This window comes from Falco naumanni, chromosome 1 (assembly GCF_017639655.2).
Source record: "Falco naumanni isolate bFalNau1 chromosome 1, bFalNau1.pat, whole genome shotgun sequence".
Lineage (NCBI taxonomy): Eukaryota > Metazoa > Chordata > Aves > Falconiformes > Falconidae > Falco > Falco naumanni.
The window spans coordinates 13704293-13728093 of record NC_054054.1 but is presented as its reverse complement, the minus strand read 5'-3'; the positions used below and the strand labels follow the sequence as shown (position 1 = coordinate 13728093).

Below are 23801 nucleotides of genomic sequence, written 5' to 3'. Positions count from 1 at the left end.
CACTTTCAGTCGTGTGGCTGGCCCGCAGTTAATGCTGTTTGAGGGCCAGTCACGACCCCTGTCTGGTAACTTGGAGATCAGTGATGAGGACAACCTGAAAGAGGTGAAGGTCTGGGTCATACGGGGCCTACAGTATGGGAAGCTCAAGGTACTGGGTGTACCGCCCGGTCGCAAGTACTTCACTGCTGCAGAGCTAGCAGCAGGGCAGGTGATTTACCAGCACGATGGCAGCGAGCACAGCTACAGTGATAACATTGTTTTCCACATGGCAGATGGGCAGCACCAGGTTGAGTTTCTGTACCCCATCACCATTGCTCCTGATGATGATCAGCCACTGCTGCTGAATGCAAATACAGGGCTGGTGCTGAGTGAGCACCAGACTGTCCAGATCTCACCTTTTGTCCTCAGTGCCACAGATGTTGACTCTGATGATACTGCTATCCGATTTGTCCTAGCTGGGGACTCTGCAGTGTCCCTGCTACACTCCTACCACTTTGGTGAGCTGCTGCTGCGTCAGGCAGAGCAACCAGCATCTTATGAGAGCAAAGGAAGTGAACCAGGGTTGGAGAATGATTCCTCTTCCTCCCCCTGGCACTTTGTGGAGGATGAACACGTGTACGAGAGCGTGGTGAACGAGTGGCTGCAGCAGGACATCCTGGATGGGAGGCTGTTCTTCAGACACACAGGAGCTCACAGCACCAGCCCAGTGATAGGCCACATTGTATTCCAGCTGCAGGATGACAACAACCCCCCTAACACATCAGGGGAACACGTATTCACTGTCAAAGTCCAACCAGTAGATAACTTGCCACCCGCACTGTACCCGGGTACTAGCCTGCAGATGACTGTGCAGGAATACCAGCTGACTGTCTTTAAGAACCACTATTTACGGTACACTGACCTGGATACAGATGACAGGGAGCTGAAGTACACTTTACTGACACCTCCAACCGACACAGATGAGAACCACTCTGTGGTCACTGGAGAGATTGTGTTGGCTGACAGTCCCGAGATACGGATTACACATTTCACCCAAGCTCAGGTCAACCACCACAAGGTGGCGTATCGACCTCCGGCTCAGGACTTGGGAATCACACCACGGGTGGTTCAGTTCACGTTCCGTGTAGAGGACTCAGCTGGAAATTCTCTACAAGATACCTTTACTCTCTTCCTGCAGCCAGTGGACAACCAGCCACCTCAGATCACCAATACAGGCTTCACCGTGCTTGAGGGAAACAGCTTCCTTCTCACCAGAAATCAACTGGATGCTACAGATGAGGACACATCTGCAGACCAGATTGTCTTCACTGTAACTCAAGCTCCAGACCATGGCCATCTCCGTTATCGGGAGGAGGGCTTGATGGTGCAAGGGGAATCTTTCCTGCTAGATGACATTGGTGGTGGGCACATCTCCTACAAGCACAGCGGTGATGAGTTTGACAGTGATTTTTATCAGTTGGAAGTGAGTGATGGTGTCCACCATGTGCCAATAACAGTCAAGATTACTGTGCAGCCTGTGGATGATGAAAACCCAGGTATCACTCTCTCTGGTGGTCACAGGCAGGCGGGAGCAGCCATTGATGTCCTGGAAAATGGTGCTACTGAAATTACTACGTCGCTTATGCAGGGTACAGACGAGGATACAGATGATTTGGTGCTGACCTTCATTGTGCAGGATCCACCCAAGCTGGGTGACATCCTCGTGGATGGAGTACGATCAGGAAAGTTTACCCAGCATGACCTCATCAGTGGAGTAGTAGTCTATGCTCACACCAGTGGAGAGATTGGTTTGAAAAAGATGTATGATTCCTTCAATCTCGCTATTTCTGACCTCTCCAGTGAATGGGTGGCGGGAGGCAGTGCTCTACAAAGGGTGCGTGTGGCTGTAACTATATTGCCGGTGGACAGCATTGCACCTGAAGTGATGGTTGCAGCAGAGCCGCTCAGCGTCCTCGAGGGAGGGAAGAGTACTCTAACTCTGGAACAGCTGGATGTGGAGGACATAAATACTCCCAGAGATGACATCTTGTGCATTGTCACAGTTCAGCCCACTTCAGGATATTTGGAGAATGTCTCTCCAGCCCCAGGGTCTGAGAAGTCTAGAGCCGGTACCATCAGTGCTTTTTCCATCAAAGATGTTCGTCTGGGCCATGTCAACTATGTGCAGAGCATCCACAAAGGCGTGGAGCCTGTGGAGGATAGGTTCACTTTCCAGTGCTCTGACGGTGTTAACTTCTCACCTCACCAGTTCTTTCCCATTGTTGTCATCCCCACCAATGATGAAAAGCCGCAGCTGTTTGTGCGTGAATTCATGGTGCTTGAAGGGATGAGCCTGGTGATTGACACCCCCACCCTCAACGGAGCCGATGCAGACGTGCCTCCAGATGACCTGCATTTTGTTATTGCTGTCCCTCCTAAGCACAGGCAGATTGTGCAGCAGCTATCCACAGGCAGTGTGCCTGTTCACAGCTTCACCCTGGAGGAGATCCAGGAGACTTCCAGCATTGTGTATGAACATGACGACTCGGAGACGAAAGAAGACAGTTTCCAAATTCAGCTGACTGATGGACACCACACAGTGGAGCAGAATGTACCAATTATGGTGATCTTGGTAGATGATGAGACCCCCAGGATGGCAATCAACAGTGGTCTGGAAGTAGAGATTGGCAAGTCAAAGGTCATCTCTAGTCAAGACCTTAAAGCCACAGATACTGATTCAGAGGACAAGAGTCTTGTCTATATCATCCGTTTGGCACCTGTGCAGGGTTTCTTACAGCATCTGAACAGACAAGAGGAAGTGCTGTTCAACATTACACAAGGCACAAACTTCACCCAACATGATTTAGACCAGGGTTTTATCCGCTATGTTCATACTGGCCTACATGGAGTGCGTGATCTGATTAAATTCGATGTTACTGATGGTATTAATGCCTTGATAGACAGGTACTTCTATATTACCATCGGCAGCACTGATACGGTCTTCCCTGAGGTGATCAACAAGGGTGTAACTCTGAAAGAAGGTGGAAAAGTGACACTCACAACTGATCTGCTTAGCACAAGTGATGTTAACAGTCCTGATGAAAATTTGTGTTTCAGTGTCACCCGGTCACCAACCCGGGGCCACCTAGAGAATTCAGACAGTCCTGGAGTACCAGTTGTTTCCTTTACTCAACTCCAACTTGCTGGCAACAAGATTTACTACATTCACACTGCACAGGATGAGGTGAAGATGGACAGTTTTGAGTTTGAAGCGACAGATGGATATAACCCTGTCTTCCGTACTTTCAGGGTCTTCATCACAGACGTGGACAATAAAAAACCAATTTTAACTATTGGTGACCTGGTTGTTGAGGAAGGGGAGACCAGGCTGATCACCCCTTTTGAGCTGACTGTGGAAGATGGGGATACACCTGACCATTTACTCCTATTCAGGGTCACTCAGGTTCCAGTGCATGGCCAGATTTTGTACAACAACAGCTACCCAGTTACCAGCTTCACCAAACAAGACTTGAATGAGAATCTTATCAGCTACAGACATGATGGTACAGAAACCAGCCAAGATAGTTTCTCCTTCTCTGTGACCGATGGGACCCACACAAACTTCTATGTTTTCCCTGACACTAGCAAGGAGATCCATCAATCCCAGATGATGAGGATTCAGATCACTTCACTGGACAACAGAGTGCCACAGTTAGTGGTGAACAAGGGCGCCCCTACTCTGAGAAGACTTCCAGCTGGGCATCTAGGCTTCCTCATCACTAGTAAAGCACTAAAGGCAGAGGACTGAGACAGCCCACACAAGCTGTTGAAATACAAAATAACAGATGGGCCGGAGCATGGCTTCCTCATTAATACTTCCCTTGGAAATGAGAGCATTAGAACATTTATACAAGGTAGGTGCTAATCATTGTATTTGCTTATAAATATTGGGCTCAAAGAGCTGTTATTTTGTGTTGTATTATTTGAATCTTTTTTTCAAGGACTTAGAAAGTAATGGCTTCTAAACTATGAAGTGTGTGCAAATGATCAGAATTATATTATATGCATTTTAGAAATGAAGACTTGTTTTACTTATGAAGACATGATAGAAAATTTCTGTGTTGTATGTGCATGCATTAATGTGTTTTCTACTGCATGTTAAATGTACATCTTACTGTGTACGTAGCATGGTACTGCTCCTAAAGAGATGGGATAAAACCTGAAATGGTGATTTGCAAATCCCACATGTTTCTTTTTGAAGACTGTTATACCTGTTTGCCTGCCTGGAAATTAATCCCAGGCTCAAAAATCACGGTTGTCTTCAGAGAAAATCATTTAGAAAGGTGCTTAACGTTTCTGCATATCACTAGATTAAAAAAACCCAAACATACTGGGGCTATACTGGGAACACTCAGTATAGCCTCAGTAGCTTGGGTGACATTTTGTGTGATTCTGTTCCACAGAGAAAGCTCAGCAGGTAGGGAGGCCTCCTTCAGGTCAGCTCCACGAAACCTGTGCAGAGGGAAGAACCTCAGAGAATGGTGCGACAGTGACAGCACCCAGCGTCTCTATAAATATGCCCCTGTGCTCCAGCCAATCTTACGGACTTTTCTGGAGGACTGTCATTCATCTGTCCTGGATGGAATAGAAAGTTGAAAGCTTTCACAAAGAAACTTTCAGCCTAGGCTTTGCCTACCTCCAGTGTGCTTTGACTATCAGGAGGGGGGAAACCATTTACCAAAATTCTCGTTAGATACTGTAATAGGATTAGAGGTCTCCATTATTTTTATGTGCCCGTTTACTTTTCTTTTGCCTGATGGTTTACCCCTATTCGCTAGGAATATCAAACCCAAATTTTATTGGCTTTTAGGCCTATTTGTGATTTGTTTAATACATTCTCATATTCATTCTTAATGTATATGCGACAGTTTTGTGTATCATAGAAAAGCTTAAAAAATTGATTGAAGTAAATTGATCTTCAAAAAATTGGCAGACCTTTACTCCCAATAGATTCAATTTAGTTATAGCAAAGTAATTCATCCTTATGTGCCGAAACAAGGATTTGATTTAGTATTTAAAAATAAATATTTATGGTAAAACTGCATCTCGCTGTCTTTTTGCCATTGTTCTTTGAGCTAATAACTAAATTTATGTTGTGATGCTGAGTATAGACCAGCATAAGAAGCCATGCCACATTATACAAGTTTGGTAGCTGAAATACTTTATCCACAAATTAGCCAACTTACCAGTACGTAATCAAATAGTAAAGGTATAATGAAATGTCCTATATTCTGTAGTAAAATCCTATGATGATTTATTTAGTATACTCTTTCCTTAGCTGATATTGATGAAAGGAAGATCAGCTACATCCTGAAGGAAGGTGATAATGCTACCAGTGACATCTTCTATTTCTCTATTGAAGACAATGGTAAGATGAAGATGCTTAATTATACATATCATAGAATTACACCATCTGGAAGATTGTTCACATTAAATAAACATGTCATCTATTATTTCTTTATAAGTAATATGCTAAAGTGCCATGAACACACAGGAACACAAATCAGGTTATTTTATTCGTTTTAACATATAAGTCACAATTAATGCAAACTGCATGGTAAGATGTGAACTCTTAGTGAGATATACTGTTGTCTCAATACTGGAACATGGATGGGTTTGGAATCATGGCCAACTACCGATTCGAAAGAGAAAATTAATGCTAACCTTTGGTAAATATGAGAAGTTCAGTTGAGCCTGTGAAATGATAAGATAGGCTGGTTCAGTCCATTTTGCTCTTACTTATACAGACGCACATCCTTGTTTTGCATAGATTGTTTCAAAGGCTTCAGTGGACCGGTGATTATTTATATCAACTGATGTGTGTATGTTGCATTTTTTTGCGTATTCCTTTGATGACACTTGTTTTAAAATCTGTTTTGTTCTGTTTGTGTATTGTCTTTTTCCTGTAGGTTGCAATATTTTTCCCTAATCGTCCACATTAATTCAGTTCACTGAGAATTCATCAAAATTTTACACAAGTTCCTCTTTAATTAAGGACAGAGAGGAAGACTCGTAAAATAAGTATGCAATTTAGTTAAATTACTTCTGTGTAAGGATCTGCCTTCACAATAATATCTGTAAACTTCCTGACTAGGCTGGTGTACTCCTGAGTGCATAGAACGTGTCAGAATAGCATTATAATACAGCATTTGATAGAAAATTTGTGAGTATTTCCTAATGGGCCTCAAAATAAGTCTGAAACACTATTAAAATATTTTGTCCACAATTGGCAGACTCAATAAAAAGAAATCCACATTAATAGTTATGAGGAAGTCACTGTAAAACAGTAGCTGCTTTGGGTTCACTAGGGCTTCCTGTTCTAATTATTGCAAATCAGAAAACATATATCTTGGTCTCTTAAAAAGCAGTTAATACATTCTATCTATAATCAGTCTGGGTTTGTTCTTGTAGTGGTATAAATCATTGTAGTTTTATGCCCACCACTTGCTATAAACCAATCTACCCACAAATTAGTATGTGTCTGAGAAATAAGCGTTCTGTTTTGGATTAAGAACTGTCTCATACTGTGGTTCACTGAGACATTTTGATTAGCTGAAATGAACTTATTCATTTTATGACTTCAAGATGAATGTGAGCACCTTGGATATGACTTCCAGTGTTTTCTTTATCACATCTGTAGGGCAACACTTACTGTTTTGAGGCAGTGCACTGAGGGTGTCGGTTAGCAAAACAAAGAAATAGAAATGTTACTTGTTTATTTTCAGTTGTCCACAAAGTAATTGAATGTTTGGAATTGGTGATTTGGTATTGTCACTTTGCTCATATATGAAAGATTATGTAGCTTAAGGGACATGAAAAACATTTTTAATACTAGATCAACCACACTTCTGGTTCATTGGGATCCTGTCAGGGGCAAGTTTCTTACGTTTACAAGTTAAGGTGGAATAGTAGGCAACTGAGAATGTGCATAGTATTCATAGCTTGAAGGAAATTATTTCCTTTCTAGTTAAGGTTTAGGTACGTGAATCATTTCATTCAGCTGTTGTGACACAGGGCTTCAGGAAACTGGAAGACCTGTTTCATAAGCAAAAATGCACCAGCCCCTTCCCCATGGCTGGCACTTTGTATTCTTGGCAGCTTTACAGCTGGAAAGATCTTCTCTTTTAGGAGCCTGTAGAGTAACTGGGAGCTATGACAAAGCTATGACAGTCTGAAAATGGCTTTACGTTTGTGCTTCCTCTGGTTATGCTGAAAGAAAAAGGTTGAACATTGGCCAGCTCAGGAGGATGGAAAAGAGCAGCTAGATTTCACAAGCCAATTGTTTTCCAGCTCTTTTTGAAGTAATGTGCAACTGATGCAGTTGCAGTCAAATGGGGCTATTAATTTAGGAAAGGTTGGAGGTGCTTTCTTTGTCTATTTTTGCTTATGTTTCACTTACCACAGAGGAGGAGGTGTCGTGAACTGCTGCCAGTGTTTCTTATGTGTTGTTTTGCTGTCACTTGATCAATATACAGATCTTTGTGGCATGACTAAGTGGGCTAATCTAATAATGATGAGAAATAATGGGTAAAAAGGAATTGTGTGACTGAGCAGATGGTAATTCTTATTCCTTATATGCCCAGGGATTTAAAAAGAGTCGGTTACTAGATGTTTTCATTAACAGTGCTTTTAGACTCTGCTAAATGGAGTGATTCTTTCAGCTAGATTACTTCATCATCTGTCTGTTGCAGATATCAACAGAGTAAGAAAAGCTGTGGCAATAAACGTGTGCAGCTATCCCTATAATGAGAGTATGTACTGGCTGCGGGGTTGTTGTATACTTACGTGACTGGCACAACTACAGGAAGAGTACATGGCTACAGGAAGGTTTGCTAGGCAAGTAACACCTGGAAATTCACTTAGAACTTGTTTGGTGTGGGAAAGAAGGTTGAAAAGTCAATGCTGTCATTACTACTGTAGCACAAAGAAATACTTATAAAAGAAATTCTATCTGGATTAGTCTTTCGATGGCTTTGGTGCTTAGAAATACATTAAATGTATTCTCTCAGGGGCATTTACGTCCCAAGGGAGTGCCTGAAGGAAGGCACAACTGTAATAGCTCTTGTACAACTGGGAAAAAAATACCCAAAGGCCTAGCAGGAGAAGAGAATGTACACTGCTTTAGTACAGTTTGCAACTGTTTCAGTAACACTTAGGAAAAAGCCTGCTATTTTCCACGGTTTTATGTTCTAGCTTCTAAAGTCCTCTTGAAAGCATTTAATTTGCATCAGTACAAAGGAAACTGAGTGATGAAACATGTGTGGGTATCGAATGTGAGGACAAAATGCATGTATTTTTCTGTCTCTTCACTTCCCTTGCACAAACACAATCGGGTTTCTCCAGACAGAAGTTTCAACCTTTAACGGAAGAGTATATCTTTTGAATAATAGTATTTTGTCTAACCTGAGGGTAGGAAAGATACCTTTAGTTCTTTTATATGGATAAGTACCTGTTTTGTTATTTAAGAGAGCTGCTGGGAAGCCTTTATCAGTGAAATGTGTGAGAAAGAATGGCTGGCAGCTTTCAGAAAAGTCGATCCCTTTAACTTGAGGAAACTGTTCCCATTCCTGCCATTAAACTGGACGTTTGGGCAGAAGTACTAGAATTTTAACCTACTAATTTATGGTGCTCTCTGGCAGCTCTGGTTTGTGAGTATTCGGTGTTGAGCCTGCAGTTCATTTCACAGGACAAATGTTGGTACAAGTTGAATACGAAGTAGGTAGGGTTTGGCTGGTTTTAATGATTTATTCCTGGAGTGAGCATACAGGTAGTGTAATGTTAAGTTTGTTCAAAGATATGTAATGGAGCAATGACATGTGGTAAACCTAGAGTAGTTACTTTTGACTTCACCATATTTGATTGTGGAAGTATTTGTTATTTTTCCTTGGTGATTTTTATGTAAAGATCAGCTTAGTTAGACTTGGTTAGTCCAATGCCTCTCCCTCTGGTTTATGTTCAGTGATATTTTGTGTGAGTAAGTAACTCTTTATTTACCTGTAGAGTGCAAGTTTTTAATTTGTAGTTTTTTAGTACACTTAACCTTTTGACACTCCTGTCATTGGCTGCCCTTTGGACCTTGTTTTCAATTGCTACTGCCAAAAGAGTAATGAGAACTTGCTGATACTGCAAGCTACAATGTTTTGCTCGTGTGAACTTTGTGGGACTACTTCAGGCTTCTTTCAAACCTTGAGTGGAATGTAATTTTAAAATTTAGAATTCCCTTTGGATAAAGGAATCCTACCAAAATGCACTAAAGAGTGTTTGCAATCCACAAATGTTAAAGAAAAGCCACTAAAAAATAGCTCTGTAGAAATGAAAGGTTAGAATATTATCTGAAGTGTGAATTTGTTCTGTGCGTTTTGTTCAACGTGCTCCCAGGTCTGCAGGGTGAATATTTGACCCTATAAAGTTAGCGGGTGTTTTGCTATTAATTCTAGTTGGCCTGGGACTTCACTCAGAGGCTTTCTCACCCATATTTGGTTGGTGCTACTGCAAATAAATTGCATGAGGGAGGTGTGGTTGGGTGAAAACCCTACGGAAAATCTAACAGTTTACTGGTAGTATGCGATGTTTCCACCCCTTTTCTTGGCTTTTGCTTTCCGAAGACTTAGACTGTTCAGCCAGGGAGTCGATCCAGGGGCTGATCCAGGCTTCCCTGAGGCTGGTATAAGGAGCCTTTTATCTTTAAGCTTGTTAATGTTTTTCTAGGCAAGGAGTATAGCTCTTTAATTCTGAATAGCCTTTCAGGGTTTTGATTGAAGCTGGCACCTGAGAAGGTACAAGAATGCAGTCTTTTGTAATTCTGTGGGCTACACAGTTCTTGCAGATTCTAATACAATATTCTAGCAAGTCATGTATTTTCTTCTAAAATCTAGAAATGTAATGATACCTACTTGCTTAAGAGTAGGTATCCTTGCTAATGCACAACGTGGAAGTGAAAAATTAATCTCTGCAGAATTAAATGGTGGTGTTTCCATGTATAACACAAACTGAAACATGGCAATTCTGGCAGCTTGTTAGCAATCCTTGGTTTGAACTTGATCTCCTAAACTGGCAGAATGTAGTTACTGGTCCAACTTAAAAACTGGTGAGGTTTGTGCATGTTAGTGACAATATTTATCTAGCACAATTATCTGGACTATATTTATCTACTCTTATATGTAGGTAATATTTCCTCTAATTTTACTAATGATTTTACAAATCAACTTTGTGTTACCATACATAAGTCAGAGTACCATCCTCTTGATAAGTAATCCTCCTTTTTAGTAGGCAGGTTTTGTTCATCTCTCTTCACATCCACAAAACTGAAAATAGTTTGCAGACCTGGCAAAAGACATTGCAGTGGTATGATTTCACCACTTTCAGACACCAAGGTGCATCATTCAAGAGGCAAAGAACTTCCAACCAATAAGTCATTTTCAAGCAGCCTTAAAACAAACCCAAAGCTACACTTCTTCAAAGTTAAGTAGATTTTTGATGGGTTTACAAAAACTTTTGACTTTAATAAAGTTTGAAAACATTTGTCAGCAAAGATATATGAATTCTTATGCCACTAAGCTTGTCAAATAACTTGCACTGCAGGAATCTTTTTAATTTAGTGGGAAAATGCCTTCCATGTTTAATGTACTTTCAGGGTGCTTTAATTTGCTGTCATGCTTGACAGCACTGAATGATGCTTTTTACCTGTGTTGACCTCAAGAACGAAAAGCCAGAAGGTGGGGAGGCTTTTTTTTGATACAATTGTTTGCAAAGGCATTATGTTTCTGCTGAAAGGAGAGAACCTGAGTAATTGTGGAATGAAAACGTTGAAGTGGTTCATCCCTTCATCTATTGCTGTTTCAAGGTATGCACTCTACAGTGTTTTCAATTCTAAAGCCAGATTTTCCAAACTATTAAAGTTGCACACCTGAATACAAGGTTTTGTTTTATTTTATTTTAATCCTCCCCTCCAACGGGAGGTGTTGGATACCATTTCTGCTGATGCAAGATACTAGGTTTTTTTACTGTGTAGTAAAGGACAATCATACTAGAATAGAGGAAGTGGATAACAGTATTGTTTTTAAGATGCAAGAAATTATTTTTTCACTGGGTGCTAGTGAGTCCCATACTACACTTCTCATATAAAGATTGTCTGCATTTGTGAAGATGTAGAAAAACGGGAGAATCTGTCTAACTGGAGAATCTGTCTTGGGGGAAGAAACGAGAATCAGCAGAAATCTGTAAATCTTGATCAGTAAGAACAGATTAAAGGATTTGATTCTGTTCAGTCTGGAGTAGAGGAGATGGAGATGGATACGTATGACATTTGTTAATACAGGTAAGAGGAAGAGAATGAATTTTTCTTTACCACTATGGGTAGCAAAGTTTGCTTTTAGCAGCCTGTATAATGTGAGATGCCTGTCCTGGATGACAATAGTTAAATTGCAGAGCAGAAGAACATCTTAATTCACAAATTTGTCTATTTTGCCTTCACACTATGTATATGAACATTATTGGCATCTTTAGGTGCTTGATGGGCCCGAGTGAGAGTAAAAACATTGTGGAGGCTAATGGTCATCCCTCTTTGAACATTTTTTGTTTCATTTTCCCTTCTGTGCCCTGACACTACTAGGACCATGAATCCTTACCATTTTGAACTACCACTGCAAGAAGGTTTTATGTCCCCTCCTTCCCAAACCATGTTTCTTTCAGTCTCATTTCCATTCTTGACTTTCTAAAGCTGCTTGACTGCTTTCTTCTTCTCTCACCAATCCAACTTTGCAGCCTTCTGTTAGTTCCCTGCTATGATGTATTCCATGGTGTTTAAGAAAACAAAACAAACCCGAAACAACAAAAAAACAAAACAAAATTTTGAAACCAGACATTTCTCATGTAAATTCTTCAAGCCAGGTGTTTTCAGCTGAAGGGAGACTACTAGGTCATTTGTTCTTTTGTGCTGTGTACCCCAGGTAATTTCTCTCGATTATTTTACTGAGCCCAGAAGCCTCTTCTTTGAATGAACATATTTTATAGACTATCTAGGCTTGAGTTTTAGATTAAAAGCAGAAATAAGTAAAAGGAAAAGCCATAACTTTCCACGCTAATATGTTCTAGTAATTAATCATCCTCACTGAGGAAAAGTTGTGTGTTTACAAAAGCTTGTAAAAGTCTAGCTTCACTTTTGGGCTACAAATTCTTCTCATGACAGTGCTAGATTGAAAAGTTATTTATCACTCTTGAGTTTTTCCTAGAAATAGTATTTCTGCTCTGCAGTCGAAGTACGTTTTGGTTTTCTTTTGACTGAGCTTTTGAAGTCCAGTTGGAATCCAAACCTGGATCTCTGCATGTGGTGCTGCTTTGTTATTGTTGACCTATTTGCCAGCTAGGGCTGTCAGGTTTCTTGCTACAGCATTATTTTGCACAATGTAGATATCTATAGGTACTTAATTTCTAATATGAAATACTTTTTCAATAAGGCATTAATTATTTTTGTGTCCCTTTTGCTGTGACTACCCCACTTTCTCAAAAGGCCGTTTTTAACTGCAGAAAGCAGAACTGTGTTGCTGAGTTCCAATTCTTGGTAATGTAGGGAAGTAAAATAACCTTAAAGCTCCTGATTGCTATTCCTCCCTTTGTAAAACAAAGGATTCTCTACCTCCAGTATTGCAGTAGAAGATTATTTATTATTGATATTTTTTTCTGCTTTGCATAATAGTTTCTTTTCAGAAACACAGGTTTCCAGGACAAGGTGCCTTATTCCATGCATACTGTCTATTTCATATGTTGATAAGATCTACAACGATCTCTGTAAAACTTCACAGTTGGATGTTTTGAAACACGAGATATGTTTTAAAGGACTGCCTACTGAGCAGCTTACTCAATTCAGCAAGTTTTTCCCTGTTCTTGCTTCTCTTTTTTAAAGTTTTTCAACAATGTTATCATCAAGTATTACCGCAGAAGATGATGTGTTCCTAGATCACAAAAGGAACAGATTAGCATCCCACAGAGTCCTAATTTTTGTTACTCCCGTTTAGAAACAGTGCTTTCTGAAAGGAGTAGGATCTGCCAGCTGTTTTGTTATTGGCACCTACTACCTGTATTTGAAGAGTACATGGGTTAATTGTTTTTCAAAAATATGGTGTTCAATCTTTTCTAGTAGCAGTTTAGAAACTGGCTTGTGCTGCTTTAGAAAGTGGTTCCTTCTTCTCATATAGTACAAGGCCATTGGTCTGATTCTATCAATAAAAAAGAGATCTCTGCTGAACTTCTCTGTCCTTCCTGCATCATTAATCATTTAAGCATCTCTTTGTAAAAAAATATGTTTTCATTTAGGTTTTGAGTTTTTGGAGATAGAAAGAATGATTCTTTGATTTAAAAGTGTTAACTTTGTTTTCCTCGTATTGTTGTTCCTTATCAATACCCAGTGTCAGGAAAGGCCCAAAACATGAGACAAGAAGATGGGATGCAAAGGCTTTAACAGGCAATAGCTCAAAGAGTCTTATCTCTGCCTGCTGGCCTCCTCTGTTCTGACAACAGCAGCAGCAATGGCTACCAAAGATGTAATACTTAAGACTGTCATCTCCTTTGAACAGATACAAGCATAACCCCAACCTCGGCACTTGATAATTTCTATTTTGCACTGATTGCACTCTGTTTTTCATTAGCTCACATGTTGCTGTTTTCCGAGTTGCTGCCTTCATGTCTTCACTCAGACGTACTGGGTATTTGCAGAGTTGCCATCTCTTGACTGTGCCTTTTTGGTACTTAAGAACTTTGGTTCTTAAGAGCTAGAAGGTCATATTTGTAAAAGCCTTGTTATTTTCTGCTATGTTCAAGTGCTGTCCTTGCGGAGTAAAATTCTTGTCTAGCCAGTAGCCTTTGGGTTCAAATCTGTATCCTTTATGTGTGTTAGCAAATAGAATTCATATCTGAAGTGGGAGCAGACACCCTGAGTAGTACTACCTACACTGTAAGCTGACTGTATGGAAGCAGCCCTGTATGCCAAGCAAGTATTGTGAAGGTGCTGCCTTCTGGTTTGCCTTTATGGTTTGCCTCGCCTTGCCTCGCCTCCTCTGGAGGAAGGTGAAACAGAATCGGACTGACTGTAAAGCCTTGTCGCAGTCTGATAGCTTGCTTGCGCTGCAACAGGACATGGCCGGGGGACAGTGGGGCCATGTCCAGGGGAGCATAAGGGCAGGGACATGAAGGTCCTGGGGGGCCTGTGAGGTGGTACCGGTGGCACCTGTGGAGCTGCCAGCAGAGGCAGTGGTGCCTCGCCTCGCCTCGCCTCGCCTCGCCTCCTCTGGAGGAAGGTGAAACAGAACCTGACTGACTGTAAAGCCTTGTTGCCGTCTGATAGCTTGCTTGCACTGCAACAGGACATGGCCGGGGGGCAGTGGGGCCATGTATGGGGCCGTGTCCAGGAGAGCATAAGGGCAGGGCAGGGACATGAAGGTCCTGGGGGGCCTGTGAGGTGGTACTGGTGGCACCTGTGGAGCTGGCAGCAGAGGCAGTGGTGCCTCGCCTCGCCTCTGGAGGAAGGTGAAACAGAATCGTACTGACTGTAAAGCCTTGTTGCCGTCTGATAGCTTGCTTGCGCTGCAACAGGACATGGCCGGGGGGCAGTGGGGCCATGTATGGGGCCATGTCCAGGGGAGCATAAGGGCAGGGACATGAAGGTCCTGGGGGGCCTGTGAGGTGGTACTGGTGGCACCTGTGGAGCTGCCAGCAGAGGCAGCCTCGCCTCGCCTTTTTTGTCTGGGGTCTCACAAGGCCTGGATGAAGTAACAAAGATGCTTTGGCAGTTCTGAAGCTAAACTAGCTTCAAGAGCTACTCACTCAGTTGCCATGCATCTAATAAGAAATTCATATATTTTGTTTGGGTTTGAGGACTTCCTCAAGTAAAAGAAAAAGTCCCAAGTCTCATCTCATGTTGATACTACTCCACTGACTATTGTTTCTTCTAATAATCATAGCATATGAGGCCTAGGATTTAGATGAGATTTGGCTGTGACTGAACTGTTAATTTCAAGGATTTTAAGAAATTAAAGGTGGGTGCTAAAAAAGTACTTGTAATAGTGTGCTAGTGGGAATGAAATCAAAACCAGGGCACTCTAAATCCTGAAAATTCTCTCACACAGAACCTCTTCATTGTCAATGTCACAAGACCTACTTTAGAAGATTTCAGCTGGGAGAGAGTTTTGACCAATATTATGGCTTTTTAGGAATTACTTTTCAGTCCCATAAGTTTGCTATATTCAAACAGTAATACAGACTTTTAGGAAAAAGTACTTGATTCTTCTTTCCTGGCTTTTCTTGAAAGTCCTATGTACTTTAGCTGGAGATCCACACAGGTGAGTTATATCTGAGTTCAGATTAATTTTGGAGTATGATCTTCGATAGTCCACTAAATGTTTTTAAAACTTTAGTGATGAGAGCTAAACTGTCAAATATTACTATTAATTATGTTAATATTTATTTGAGCATATTGAAGGACTTTAAAAGGAGGGAAAGGGATTTTTGCAGCTTAGAAACTTTTTCGCACTATTTTCTTGTTAGTGCAGTGGTTGTCCTAATGTTAAATACCAGATTTCAAATAAACCTAAAATTCCCTCAAAGCGTTTGCACTGAACATAGCGAATAGTCTTAAATCTTGAATTTAAGTAGCTGGGATCTGCTGCACAGCTCCATTCTCATAGTGCTTGAGGTAATTGTTGGGGCAAGCAGGGCAACTATGTTTTTGCCATCACTGGTCATCTGACCAGCCTATTATACGTGTTTAAAAGCACACACTGAGAACTGTTTCTGAACACTACTATTTCATTTGTCAAAAAACGTTTTCATGCTTATTTAAAGTTAAATACCACATTTATCATTAATGCCAGCATATGCACCTCTAAAGAGACATGTTGATAGGGAAGGAAACTGTATTCATTTAAAAAATGTCTTAAAAGTACTGTATAGAAAAACTAAACAACATGCACAGGTAATTGGCAATGTCCAAGGTACATTTCTTTGTACATACAGAATTTTATGGCTGAGTACTTCATTTTAATCGTGCAAAACAGGGTACAGAGAAGTCTATATTAACTTTTCAGAATCGTGTATTAAATAATCCATTGCTGGTATCTTTTCACTGGGGTAAAGCTTAGGATAAAATGAATTCTTAAAAAAAAAACAACTATCTTCTTGGTTTTATAGTAATTACACTGAAACCTAAATCTTGCCCTTCAAAAGCCACAGTAATCTCTCTTGTACTTTCTGTAAGCAGACTATTAAAAAAATTAAAAAGTAGGTTTTCCTTTAGCAAAGAACATTTATTGCATATGGTAGCCCAATGGCCCTTACAGTCAACTCTGCATAAATTTGACTGCTGCCTTTGAACAACCCACAAGTCTGCTTTTCATTTAACCTAGTGATAAAGAACCCAATGAATGGTATGTGCATAAATTTTTAGGTATACCTTAAAAAAAGATGGTTTTGCTGTATGATTTACAATTTTATTTCAATCCTTCACTTTTTTCTATCTCTGGCTTCATGTCCCTTCTCACTAGGAGCCTGACAAAAACTTTCTGAAGTCAGTGGAAAACTTAAAAAAAAATAAAAATCCATTGAGCTTTTATTAGGCCTCACAGACTGTTATCTTTTCTAAAGAGGAGCAACAGATCCTCAGTAAGCTGCTTCCATCTACATAAAGCTGCTCAGATGGTGCAAAGCAACTGAGGTCACTTGGCTGGTGAACCTAAGGCATCACCTACTGTAGTGGTATGTTCCTGGATAAGGTATGTAAAAAAAGAGCACCAAACTACATATATTAAGAACGTGATTAAATAGTAGTAGCAGCAAAAGACTTATTATCATTGAGTTGTGTGGTTTGATTTTCTTGATGGGCTTGACTAGTTTGGCAATTCCTACAGAAAATTCAGCTGGTCTGTTTTATTCTTTTCCTTGGTTGGTTAGTTCAGTGGTTGCAATAGAATGGTTCACCAAGAATGATAAAAGCCTTAAAGGAAAATCTTCCTGTTCTTCTAATTTATCCAATCCAGAATACCTTGCCTGCATCAAAACATTTTCCTTAGTTCTCTTATTTTTGCTACAAAATTTTTTTCTCTGTCCTTTTAGCTGTAAGACCAAATTTAAAAGAACATGAGAGAGTGCAAGAGTGAGAAAGAAGGAAAATTTTATGAAAGGAGTCGTCTATGGGATGGATATCTCTTGCAATTTGTCTATGGACACTGATTAGAATTTCTTCATATCTCAATCTATTTACATCTTTATTTGACAATTTTAGCCTGAGAGATTTAAAAGATAACATTAATAGACATTTAGGAGCTTTTATGACTTACTGTTGAAATTAACCTATCTTTAGACCATTACAAAAAAAAATAATGTGCATATGCCTTCCATTCCCATTGCCAATGAATTAATGTGTTCCATAGATGTTTTATTGTAACTGTAACGTGAGACAGTACAATTCTTTGGGTTATGCTTGAATGTATAGGGGTAAGCAGACATGCTTGTGTTTTAGTCTCTGATGTACTCAACCTGTTATTGTGAGATATGTAAAACATATCCGGAAGGTTTTTGTATATCAGGCACTTGACATATTTGTCACTGCGTCAAAATGGTAACAGAAATTGAACGAAAACTAAAGTAAAACACAGTTACCCCAGTCAACTGATGTTTTATCGTGAACGTGTGGCAGCAGATAAGTTCTTACTGAATGGCATGGTAAAGTTTTTATTTTGAGGAGAGCTGATGTAGGTAAAGTCCTTGGACAGTAGATAAAGTTAGTTTCTTTCTGTCTGCTTACCTGACGTCTTTGGTAATACTGGATTCCAGTTCTCCCCAAAATACCAAGGGAGGGAGTATTTCTTATAGCTATCACTTAAGGAGGATTGTTTTCTGGAACAGGACATAATTAAAGGATGTAATTTTCAAGTGCTGCTAAAATTGGTGACTTGATGGACCATCATGTTGTTCCTGAAGACCTGACATGCCTTGGGTAGTCTTCTGTCCTCCTCTGGTTCTTTTAAATCTCAGCTTTTTTTCTTCTACATGTCTTTTAGCAATTCCTCTGCCTCATTTTCCACCCAACCCTTTCCCTTATGTTATGTATCAGTAAGCTCTGCAAAAATAAATTCAACTACTGTCTCTGTGTTCAGGGTTCACTTGGACCTGTGATTTGTCTTTCTAATGTCTTTGACAGCATAAGTAGGTATTTTTCTTTAACATATTAGTAAAAGGAAAATATTTCTGTTCCATAAGTGTTGTCAGTGATAGGAATTTTAAGCATGAGGATTAAGTGTGCACTCAGAATGGTATGAAGTGTCTTCTAGTTAACCTCTTGTAACTAATAGGGCAGAGAGTCCCCTGTAATTCCCTTAACATCTGGTAAATCATCTGAATACTTAGATGACTAATTAGGAATTGAAGTATAGTTTCAAAGTATAAAACCTGAATCCAGAAGGTATTTATAAATAACATAGAGCTAATGAACTTAAAAATTTATCTGTATCTGCTTTTCTGTTGCATATTGATCGTGCCATTTACAGATGTGATACATTCAGGAAAGTGGTTATTCCTTTCCCTGTCACTATCCTGAAGTTAGGGGAAGAAAAAAGGACATAGAAACCTGTTCCATATAATATGCCTGTCTCAAACAGAATATAAACATATTAGTCATGTTCAACATGCATCTTGTATCATACTCAGAACGTTTTTGTGATACCATGGGATTGAGTTTCAGATGTTTGGAACTCAAGCTGGGTTAGCAAAATGGAAACTGAAGCAGTGACAAGTTGCAAACTTGTTACCTGGTTTCACCTAAATTTCCTTGAAGTTCATTGGCAGTATCAGCACAGGGCTTCTCAGCATTAACCTCTTTGATATCCAAGTCTAATATTTTCTATTTGTTTCAGCCTGTTATCAGTTCTTAGATGTCAGCTGTTCTGAAACACTAGAAAACGCATCTCATTATTGTTACTCATCTGTAAAAGAATAAGTGACGGTACTTTAATGGGCAGAATATGCAGACAAGATGTTGCTCCAAAGCAATATCTTCCAAAGGAGTTTATAAGGGGGTTGTGTCCCAGCAACCAAGTCTCTGAGTCTCCAGGACTCTTGAGCAGCACAGCCACTGCATTGATAGCACTCATCTTGGTGAAGGTTCTACCTTGTTACCTTCATCTTCCATGTAGGCAATGGGAAGAACCATTGTGTTCCTTCTAAGGCAGAGCCTGCACTGCTTTGCCCTGACTGAGCATTGCTGGGTTGGGGAGGCAGGGTGCAGGATTTTCTACTTCCAATGCCATGACCAGGAAAATACTTATTAAGGTATTTGACTTCTCACATGTCTCATCACTGATGACAGTTAAATTCTAATGACTCTCTTTCCAAGGCCAGCCATGTTCCTGTCCATTACTCTGGCTTGCAGATTCAAACTACAGATCAGTCAGCTGCTTCTTGCTGGGACACTTTAAAAGTCAAACTATAATGTGAATCTCCTGCACTGATTCTTGATTTACAGCATCTCCAAGGTCTCAGGATGAAGCCTCAGCTTCTTCAGGGATGTGAAATGCCAAGTGTACTTTGCAAGAGAGCATTGATTCAAGGGAGGAACTTTTGCATTATATATCTCATGCTAACACATGTGGAAAGTTACCTTTTAGAAAATGTAGAAGCTTTCTGTTTATAATGGAAGCTCTCCACTTCTGAGTTACGATTAGCATAAGATAATTGCATCCTTTGTGCATTGAACATATGTATTGTCAGTCACGTTATTTTTTGCACAGAGAATGAGAAACTTGGTAATATATCTTTTCTCTCTACTTAATCTGACAGTTATGAAATATAATGCATTTTGGCACTGACCATGTAACAGCATTATATTTTGTTCAGGATGGAGTGTGCAGGAGTATCGGATAGAATGAATGCATCCATTGATCTTTCCTCCTGCTTTCTCCTAAAGGAGCCAGAGAGGTTCAAAGAGCTGTTGTTCTCTGAGACAGAGATTACATTTGTAACTGTGTGATGAGTACCGTTTGAAGAACACACATGTGAAGGAACAGCCTTTTTTTAAGATTGTCATGTATACCCACTCAGCTGTATATATCTATCTACATCACTTTGATCTTGTCCCAGCATAGTGAACAAATTAATCTTCATGTAAATCAGGCAGTTCAAACAAGAATAGTCTACCTCAAAATCAGGCACATGGTCCACTTGAAAGAATTGTAGTTTTCTTCTAATCCAGGTGCTAAATCTTTCATTTTTATTTTCTGTAAGATTACAATGCATAGTTAATTCATCATAGTTATCCTGACTGGAACGCGTCATTATGGCTTTTATTACATTTGGTTAATGTGAGGTATCAGATAACTTTGTAGTTGCTGTTATATGCTAGCATAGCCATAGACAGCAACTGAGCTGTTGGGAAGGAGACTGCAAGTTCAGCTGACAGTTAAAGAGATTCCTTTTGGATTCAGTTCATCTTAGCAAAAGGACCAGGGGATAATTTAAGACCAGATCCAAAGATTTCCTCTGCTGAACAATGTAGTTTCTAGGACAGAAGTTTAAAGAATATTTTAAAAAAACAAATGTGCACCAGTTAATCTGTCTGTAGTTAGTTAATTATGTTGTGATCTTTTCTGCAGATTCAAGGATTAGCATAAAGGAAGTACTTGCCAAATCAGTACATCCATAGGTAAAGATACCTTTGTTTGTGTACCACATTCAATAACTCAGTCATCAATTTTTTCTTCAGGGGCGATTATTTATTTGTGTGGTTTCAGCAGGATTTCAACCAGCTCCATGACTAAATGGCATTGCCATCACTGTTTTGCCATGTCATGAAATTTCTACCAAGCTTGCTTTATTGTGTTATGGTGTGTAAGAGATGATGAAGCTCTTACCAAGACAGCTGACCTGCTTCATGAGCTCTGTGAGTAGAACTGAGTAAGGTTGTATTCAGAAGCTTTCATTTCTGTTTTGGGTACCTGCTTTATCTTTCTTTGTACAGGCTTGCCTAGAGAATGTCCTGGCCAAGTGTGCTAACGTGAGCACCTTTCACAGTGCTCTAGCGCTTCTCTTTATTGTCTGAAAAATGTAATTATATAAAAAATTATCATTCTCTTGAAACATGACAAGCACACTTCTTTGGGCAGTCTAGATGGCACTCCATTTTGAGGATATCAAAGGGCAGGTTGTATGGGCAAGCAGCATTCATGTGTGAAGAAATCAAGGCTGTCACAGAATTACAGTGGCAGAAAATTAAGAGAAAGAGAGGGAGAGGCAGTCATCGCTTCTTATAATGCTGATCCTTGTTAGACAAATCCTGATTCTGTGAGGGGTCCTGGAGAGACTTTAGGTCATTACCCTGTTGTGGAACCTCAGCCAGTATCAAGTGGCTGGAGGATTCAAGAAACCTTTTTGTCATCATCTGTCCTCATGTACTGGTCTGACTATGTCTCTGCAAATAGCTGCATGGCAATCGTCTCTAAGGCTGAGCAGGCATTTCACCAGGGAGTAAAAGGGGAAAGCCTCTGAAGCATGAAAGAAACATTATCTAATGTTTCTGTGGTACCTCTCGGCACCTCTCCAGAATTTAGACAGGTGTCTGTGGCGCCTGGGGATTAACCTTTCTCTTTCATTTATGGTTTGTTACTTCCTGTGTTCGTTTCCCTTGGCTGCACTGTACTACCATCCATAAAGCATGTTTATCATACTGCCCTTTCAAAAGCCTAAAGTAGAGCCCTTAAGGCACTTACCTTCTCATAATAAAAGGATCATTGTTAAAAGTCATATTCTATATGGTTCTCATGGTATTTTAGTGATTTGGCAAATCATTTGTATAGGTAATCAGAAATGACAGCTTGCAAATGGATTGATAGCTGTTTGAAACAACTGATACTGAGGAAGCCTAAATTAGATCAGATGCATTCGGTTGGCTTAGGACCAAAGCCTAGACAGACTATAAGTATGTGCAAGATGATGACTGGATAAAGAAATTTCTAATGAAGAACTTACCACATAAGTTTTGCTGGTTTTATCAGTTCAAATGGCTTTCAGGATTCTTGAAAGTGTTTGTTATTTTGAAGCTCTGGTAGAATTCTCTGGTAAAACAGTATTTAGTGTATGGATAGCTTGTAAAGTGAATAATGCACAATTTAGACTGTCTGATTAAATAAATTGGTTGGTGTTGCTGCTTCTACAGTGTCAGGTAGTTTCTGTAATTAACCTGAACATGGAATAAAGGAGATTCCTTGGAATATAGTTTTAAATGTAATCAATACAAAAAAGGATGGTGGTGGAATAAAAAATCCCCACAGGTACCATGACTTCTTTCAGGTCAAATACAGTCCAGAAAAGCAGTGACTTTAGTATTAGGTTTACCTACAATGATTTTTCAAGGAACTCTCATCACTTTCTGCAGACAGTGTACTTCCTTAAGTCTTCTGCATGATAAAAATCCAAGAACCATGTAGAGCAAACAAGTGACAAAGAAGTTTTTCAGTTCCTTTGTTCGATAAAGACCTTTTTTCTGGAACAGGACTGGTTAGCCAAAATTTCATTTTTCTGCTTGTTAAAATTGATACTCTTAGCTTCCCTCAGGAGCATGTCCCAGATTTTAAACTTTTTTTGATGACTTCACTGTTCTGATGTTCCTCTATTCTGCTGTCTTTTTCTCTCCTTTCTCTTTTTTTTTTTCCCTCTGAGTCTTTCCAAACAAACAGACTTTTGTGAAATAATAGCTAGCAAACTCCTGTTTCCCATCTGTCTTCTATATAACTTTGTTGGACAGTAGGTCTGATATCAGTGTAGTTTATTGTTGTTTGTGCTGGCTGGTTACATGAAGAGGATTAATTTGTTCTTAAATAAGGAGTAGGAGTTAGGCTTAATTTATAACAAGCAGAGTATGCCAGACCATGTATGTGGATGACCTCTAATAAATTTCATTGTGTCTCTGTAATGCTATAAAGTTGCTCTCAGGAGCAACTGGAAATTCCTTGAATGATGGTAAAGAGTGTCCTTGTGCCTTTGTAGCAGCACATCCTTCTACAGTAGCTCTGTCTCAGTCCCTGCCCCATCTCTTCTTGAACCCTTCACTTTTACATTTTTTACCTCTTTCTAAAAAGGGGAATTTTCTAAATATCACGTGCCATGGATAGACTGCGGATATCTACAACTGAGGCTGTTAGAAAAGCAGACAAAAATTAGACAAGCTTGTGATACAAAACTTAATTTCTCCTTATTTTTCTCCTAGTTGTACTATTAAATGCAGCTCCCCTCTACCAACAAAACTGGTTTATTTAAAAGTGCAAGATAATGGTTTGTTGCAAATACCAAGCTTCGTTTTGCTAGAACAAAAATTCTTGGGCTTCTCATGAACTCATCCTTGAAAACATTTACAGCCTCTGGAGCAGCAGTAAGCTTGTCTGAGAGCTGCTTTTACCACCTGATCTCTTGCAGTGTGTTCATATATTGGAAAAACTCCAAGAATTGGGAAGGCCTAGTTGGTGGAAAATGCCTTCCCAGCCATGCAGGCTAAACCATGTTCCTCCTTGCTAATATTTAAAGCAAATCGGGGCATGGCTTTTGTGTTCCAGTGAGCTACACTGGCATGGATGAACAGTGTGTTATGATGACTTCCAGTGCATGAGTAGTTCTAGTACAGCTTCACATAGTGCAGCAAACCATGTTATTGTGAGGGGGTTTTCTTGAGTTAATTGGTTCCAGAAAGGGAAAGACTATAAAGATAATAGTGCAAATGACAAATTTTAACG

At 39.9% G+C, this 23801-nt stretch overlaps 1 protein-coding gene across 1 annotated transcript in view; it reads left to right on the top strand.

The window, feature by feature from the left end:
- The window catches only part of FREM3 (FRAS1 related extracellular matrix 3), a 71323-nt gene that overhangs the window by 1200 nt on the left and 46322 nt on the right, over positions 1 to 23801 (top strand). The window contains 2 exon segments of the mRNA XM_040582321.1: positions 2 to 3893; positions 5318 to 5407. Of these exon segments, the coding sequence (XP_040438255.1) occupies positions 2 to 3893; positions 5318 to 5407 (3982 nt within the window).